This window comes from Hevea brasiliensis, chromosome 7 (assembly GCF_030052815.1).
Source record: "Hevea brasiliensis isolate MT/VB/25A 57/8 chromosome 7, ASM3005281v1, whole genome shotgun sequence".
NCBI classification, from domain to species: domain Eukaryota; kingdom Viridiplantae; phylum Streptophyta; class Magnoliopsida; order Malpighiales; family Euphorbiaceae; genus Hevea; species Hevea brasiliensis.
Window position 1 is genome coordinate 10,854,457 of NC_079499.1, and position 6,767 is coordinate 10,861,223.

The following is a 6,767-nucleotide window of genomic DNA, read 5'->3' on the forward strand; positions in this document are numbered from 1 at the left end:
ATAAGTTTGTCCCTCATTTATACTTTATATATATATATATATATATATATATACACTAGAGTCAAAGGGTTTTAAGTTAAGTAAAACGAAGACAGAATACATGCATTGCAAGTTCAGTCAATGCCAAACGGATGATAGGGAATTAGTTAGTTTGAATGGAATTGTATTGTCCCAAAGTAATCACTTTAAATATCTAGGCTCAGTCTTTCAAGTAGATGGGGAATATGATGAGTATGTTAGTCATAGGATTAAAACCGGATGGTTGAAGTGGAGACTTGTCATGGGAGTTTTATGTGATGGTAAGATTCCTAATAAGTTGAAAGGAAAATTTTACAATACAGCCATACGACCGGTTATGTTATATGGTAGTGAGTGTTGGATACTGAAAGAGTCGTATGCGTCTAAGATAAGAGTTGCAGAGATGAGAATGTTAAGGTGGATGAGTGGCCATACTAGACTAGATAAAGTCCATAATGAGAGTATTAGATAAAAGATAGGAGTGGTGTCAATTGAAGATAAGTTGAGAGAAGGAATATTGAGGTGGTTTGGTCATGTGAAGCATAAACATATGGATGCTCCAGTTAGACAAGTAGAGCACATTAGGTTAAAGGATATAAAGAAAAAAATGGGTAGACCTAAATTGACTTAGAGGAGAGCAGTACAACATGGTCTAGAAACATTACATATTTCATATTTATGAGGATTTAACCTAAAATCGTATAGAGTAGAGAAAGGGAATCCATATAGCCGATCATAAATTTTTGAGATAAAGGCTTAGTTGAGTTGGGTTGAGTACTATACGAACTTGAATTTTATTTTACATAACATTCATGTGTATATAAACTAAATTTAGCAAAATAATAATTTAAATTGGTTAAAATTAATTTTTATTTTATTTAAATTATTATCTCAATTATTTAAGAATTCTATTTCATGTAAAATTTAATTGATACGGATATCCTATAAATGTTATTCAGATGACATTAAGGGGCACATAAAAGACATGGTGAAACAAGCAGAAAGAGTATAGGTGAAAAAGTGCATCCTTTCTCTTTCTCTCCTTTGTTTCTTTTCTGTATATATATAGTTTGATTTGGTCAATTTTTATTTATTTATTTATTTTTTAACTTTTTGGTCAAAAAATAAATGGACTTTAATTTATGGCAAAAGAATATTTAAACTATAATGAAAATGTAATTTAGTTTCTTAAGATGAATATTAACTTATGTATTTCTCAATTTTTATTATGAACTAAGAATTTTATGCATTTGTTTAATTGTATTTATTACTTTATTATAATATATGAAAAAATAAATAATAAGAGTATATATTAATAAATAAAATGATAAATGATTCTATTTATCATTCTAAAATTACATTATTTCTTTAATTATTATATTATAATTTATAAGTAATTCTATTATTAACAATATATAGTATTTTTAATTCTCTTTATAATTTAAAATTTTAAAAAAATATATAATAAAAATAAAAATAAAAATCCAAGTGAACAACTTTATAATTAAAAGGAAATTATCTACTTTTTATAATTTTAACTTACATGTTAAGTAATTTTAAAAAAATGTTGAATAATATTGCAATTAGATTTTTAGTAAAATGAGGATTTTATAAATATAATTTGATTAAGAAAAAAAAAGAAAGCTAGCTTTTTTGGTTTATAAATTAAAAAAAAAGTTAATTATGAAAAAAAGAATTTATCTATAATTTTTCATTAAATAAAAAATTTTGATAACACTTATATGTATATATATATTATTACAAATTAAAATATTAGAATTAATTTATTAAATAAATATTCATACTAAATCTTAGTTAATAAATGTTAAAAAAATTCCATTTCAATTTACATTTAATAAGTGATCTTTGATTTTAATTTTTTGATTTTGTTTTTATTTTAATTTAAATTTAATTAAAAATTTAGAATACCTATAAATTTAATTGATCAATTGAAAATTAATATATTATATGATAATATTATATTATATATAATAAATTAATATACAAATATTTTTTTAAAAATACATAAATAATTTAAATTATGAATATATTTAATAAATATAAATAACGTGTAATATACATTTTAAAAAATTAATTATATTAAGAAAAGAAGAGGCGAGTGGAGCAACAGCTACTGAAGGAGCGCGTGTAGTACTGTAACCGAGGAAGTAAAGCAAAAACACACGCACAAGCGTTCGTGAAGGTGGAGCGAAAGAAAGAAAAGAAAGGATGAACCGAACCCAATCAGATCAGTCCCATTAAAGCGACACCGAACACACTGTGCCTTTGTCTCCTTGATTACACATTATCTTCTCTCTTCCCTCTCTTTTTCCCAATTTTTTTATTTTATTTTTTTTCCCCTCAAATGGAGAGAAAATTCACTCTCTAAATTTCCACATTCTCTCGCATTCGCACGGTAAGTATCCATGCACGCTCTCTCTCTCTTTCTTTCTCTCTCTTTGTTTGCTTCCCTGGAAAAGGAAAAGGAACAATATTACAAGTTCAATAAAGGGAAAGTTGAATTGGAATCTATTTCTTTGTTTTGACTGATTTCTTAATTCGAAGATTTTCAAAAAGAGAGTTTTCGATTGGTTTTTCTCTGCCTTTTTTTGGAGTGAGAATTGGATGATTTTGATGAAATTGAGATTCTGTTTGGCTTTGAAGATAAGGTAATTTGGGATATTTTACTAAGGAAATGAGCAAAGAAAGGCGACCGGAGCCTCTCGATTTCTTCATTTGGACTGTTGAGGTAATCGATTTCTCTCTTTCTCTCTCTCTCCACTTTTTTATTTTTGTTTTTAAATATTTATTGGATCTTCAATTAGATCTTGTTAATACTAGTAAGAATTATAATCATTTCAAACATTTTCGTAGTTGGAAGTTCTAATACTAGTAAGAATTATAATCATTTCAAACATTTTCGTAGTTGGAAGTTCTGATTGTGATGGTTTTTCCCTTCGTTAATTTTATATATAATTCTGTGAGTTCTTTTTTTTTTTTTTTTTTTTTTTTTCCAGTTTTGGTGGGTTATGATTGCTTTATTTGCTTTCTCAAATTTCAGTTGTTTTTTTTTCCCCTCTTCTTCTTAATGGCAAAGTCAACTGGAACAAGTTTGGAGCGGGGGCATTTCATTAGTTTTGCAGTACAAAACCAACTGAATGAGTTAAATAAGTCAAAGTTCATTTGATCATATTTCACTGAGCACCAGTGAGGAGTTTTGAGGCATTTTTCTGCGGCTCTCTTAAGTTGTATAAGTGGTTCTTTAGGATTCTGTGGTGAGGCGAGGCAGCATATGGTTTTAGGTTTTTAGTCATCATTTGCATGTGCACCAGAGCAACATTGGATTATTTATTCATTTTGTTTTGATCCATATATGTCGTTGATGTTTCTTAGTTGTCAACTTGTTATGCAGTCAGTTCCGTTATTTGGACTAAGCACTGAGATTCTTGCTTCTAGAGTGTCTGTTTTTATTAGCTTTCTGAACCTTTTTGTGTGCTGAGTGTTTCATTCTTGTAAATCAAAAGTATCAAAAAAATGGGTTTTTTCTGAACCATTGTGTTTGTGTTTGTGTAATTGTTATGCATCAATCAGTCATATCTTTTGTTTGTTCATGTGGAAGTTTTATCTTGTACTTCTTCTCTACTGTGGGCTCAGGCATGTAGCATTACTGGTAGCAATGATGTCCTGAACTCCTGATTATGAGTTTGTTGTTTGAAATACACAAGTTTTGGACAGTTCACTTAATTTCCTGCATCATACATGACAAAGGAGTGCTACTTAACAGCAAAGTTTGTTACAAAAAGATACATGCATGAGAATAGTATAGAAGAAGTAATATACTGTGGCTATAAGGATATTTGATAAACAGTAATAGCTTTATGTTGTATTTATTGGTTTGTCTACAGTTTTGAAGCTTGACTCAGCAAAAGAGGATTCACAAATTATCATCAGAATATGCTACTACTATTTTGTGTTCCAGTTAAAATTTATATGTTATGTTAGAGAATTGTATAGTTCATGTCCATTAGAAATGTGGGATTTTGCAGCATGTAATGGTAGCTTGAAGGAGGTTCCTGGTGGGGAAACTGTACCATAGTGCTAGACAAGATCAACTGCAACAGTTGATGTACTGAGCTGGTCAATCAGTATGGTGGAAGGATTACGTTGATCAATTTGTGGTCTATGTTAACATGATAGTATATTATGACGAGTATTTCTTTGCAGAGATTATCCTTAGATCTGACAAATTTATATATAGTTTACAAGAAGCATCAATTTTATTTTATTTTTCCAAATGGTAGCATGGCATAGAAATGAGATGAATCTGCATCAATAGGTTAACATAGGCTAGCTAATTAAATGCTGCTCAAAAGAGCATTTTATCATGAAGAATGTAAAATAGCATGATTGTTATTCATTGGCCAACTCATTGCATAAAGTCATGATTGATGATCAGGGTAGACCTAAGAATTGCGTGAGAACCATGTTCTTTTAGACTTCTGAAAACATTTTGTCTGTTGTTGTTATTGAGAACCAGCAAGTTATGTCATTTTATTACCTTGACAGAAATGTTTACTAATATACCTAAATAATCTTGCGTGCTCTGTGCCACTGTATGGCCTAACATTAGTCCTCTGTTTGCCTTCTTTTAATTTCGCTAGGATGTTGGTTTGTGGTTGGAAGAGATAAATCTGGGTAGCTACCGCCAGATTTTCAAGGAAAATGCTGTTAATGGAGAATATCTGGAGGGTATGTCCATGTTCACAACTGAACAGATTCTACGGTTTATAAGGCGATGTCACATGAAATGGGGAGACTTCATCACACTATGTAAGGAGCTCAGACGAATAAAAGGTGTTCTCACTTACTCACTCTCCATATCTATCTATCTATGCTTGCTGTGTCATTAACAAGTTACCCGAAGTTTGTTAACATTTGTCAGGGATCTTGCTAAAAATTTCATGATAATGGCCTCCTTTTTTTTTTTTTTTTTTGATATTGTGTTCTTTTTAAATGCGAGACTTAATTTTTTCCAGCATGCTCGTCTCTAACCAAGTAAAGGATGTTCTTTTGAATATAAGATGGCGTTTCATTTATCCCATATATCCAAATGTTTGATGACATGGAATGGAAATAGTAGTGGATGTTGCTTTGGAAATGTGCTTGTTAGACAAATACCCATTTTATCCTGATCATTCTGGAATGTGATTTTAATTGAGTTGCTTTTATTGACACCATTCCAGTGGCTTGCCTAAAAGGAGAGCAAAAAGTTCGTAGGCCATGGTGGGCTCCATCCTGCCTTTCTGTAGTCTTTGTTAAAGTAGCAAAACGCAACAGACAGTCAAGAGTCGTTTCCTTGAAGCTGGAACCCTGAAGCCAAACCGTATGTGTATGTATTTGTAGTTTTGTTTTTGTTTAGGAAACAGAATATTAGATAAGTCAACTTTTGTCTTCAATCTGGCAAGATGCTGGTAAAAGTTCTTCAATGGAGAACTTTCTTTCGTATACGTTTTTTTTTTTTTTTTATATATATATAAATATATATTTATTCCTGATGATTTGCAGTTGAATTCCTGTTTCAATCTTGGGAACAGAATATAATGAGTGTGATATCAAGGAAATCATTGTAACATGGATCAGTTATGAAGATATTCGCACTTGGACATTCTCTACAGAAATTTTATAGCATCTAATTTTCCCTTGAGTAGTTGATTATCTGGACCCTTAGCTCGGTTGTGTGCTTTGCTTTTGGTTTTGTAATATGGATCATTTGCTTGAGGAAACGCTTTAAGCTAGTCAGATACGCAAAAACAATAGTATTTGGAGCTCAGTTGGAAAGCGAATCTATTTTGTCACGTTGCACAACGGAGCAAAATGCATGAATATATTGAGGAATGAGATAGGGTTGGGCTGAAATAGTTCCCAAAAGTATTGACAAGTAACCCGACTCCAGTTTATTCGGTGGATAGAGATGCACATGCAATGTATATGGTGCATCAAGTTGGTAAGTAGACGTTATCCGCCGAATAAAAACACAGGCTTCCATCACCAATTGAATAATAATAGAACGTCACTATCATTTTCTTATAACAAACAAGTCCCCTTTATATATATATATATATATATATATATATATATATATATATATATATATATATATATATATACACTATGTCTAAGATATAATAAATATTATTTTTATTAAAATGTTTTATGTCTACTGTGTCTTGAATTATTAAGAATAATTGTTGTAAAATATTTATTTCTACTATAAATGGATTTCATGTTCATATTTATAATTTATAGAGTAATTATATACATGTAAGTATGATATGACTCATTTAAAATTAAAAGGGTTCATATAATTTTATTATAATCTTTATGATTTATGGTAAAATTTTACGAATATACTGAAGTAATAAATTTTTTTTTTAAGCGAAATGTATTACTTTACTGTGAAGTCAAGGGTGGCACCAAAGAACAAAGGGAAGCAACCTGCATCATGGGATTGCACAGAAATGACTAATCATGAAGTGTTTTCTGTGCATGACAAAGAGCAACAGAATTACAAGTCCTCTTAAAAAAAAAAAAAAATTCTAATCTAAGCTTTGATTTAACATCAAAGCATTATTAATAATGTCTTAAATATGTAACAAGGAAGACGATCCCTGAAGCACTTCAACAACAACAACAAGAGCATCACCATTGATAATGACAGTCTATCGTCCGTTCCTTCTAGATAACATAAC

The 6,767-nt window shown here is 30.0% G+C and overlaps 1 protein-coding gene across 2 annotated transcripts; it reads left to right on the forward strand.

The window, feature by feature from the left end:
* Window positions 1-2,261: 2,261 nt before the first annotated feature.
* LOC131181510 (uncharacterized) lies at window positions 2,262-5,525 on the forward strand. 2 transcript variants are annotated; one of them, XM_058149986.1, is made up of 4 exons: window positions 2,262-2,435; window positions 2,713-2,767; window positions 4,680-4,872; window positions 5,262-5,525. In XM_058149986.1, the coding sequence occupies exons 2-4, from the start codon at window positions 2,714-2,716 to the stop codon at window positions 5,390-5,392; spliced, it is 378 nt and encodes a 125-aa protein (XP_058005969.1). In that variant the 5' UTR covers window positions 2,262-2,435; window position 2,713; the 3' UTR covers window positions 5,393-5,525. The 2 variants fall into 2 exon arrangements, with proteins under 2 accessions (XP_058005969.1, XP_058005968.1); XM_058149985.1 differs by having other exon boundaries at window positions 2,264-2,434; window positions 2,683-2,767.
* Window positions 5,526-6,767: the final 1,242 nt, after the last annotated feature.

What these genes read in the sequence shown, in the direction of transcription:
- LOC131181510 (XM_058149986.1), top strand. Translation starts at nt 2,714, where the DNA reads ATGAGCAAAGAAAGGCGACCGGAGCCTCTCGATTTCTTCATTTGGACT. An exon ending in TCTTCATTTGGACTGTTGAG is followed by an intron (nt 2,768 to 4,679) that starts GTAATCGATTTC and finishes TAATTTCGCTAG; the next exon opens with GATGTTGGTTTGTGGTTGGA. An exon ending in GGAGCTCAGACGAATAAAAG is followed by an intron (nt 4,873 to 5,261) that starts GTGTTCTCACTT and finishes ACACCATTCCAG; the next exon opens with TGGCTTGCCTAAAAGGAGAG.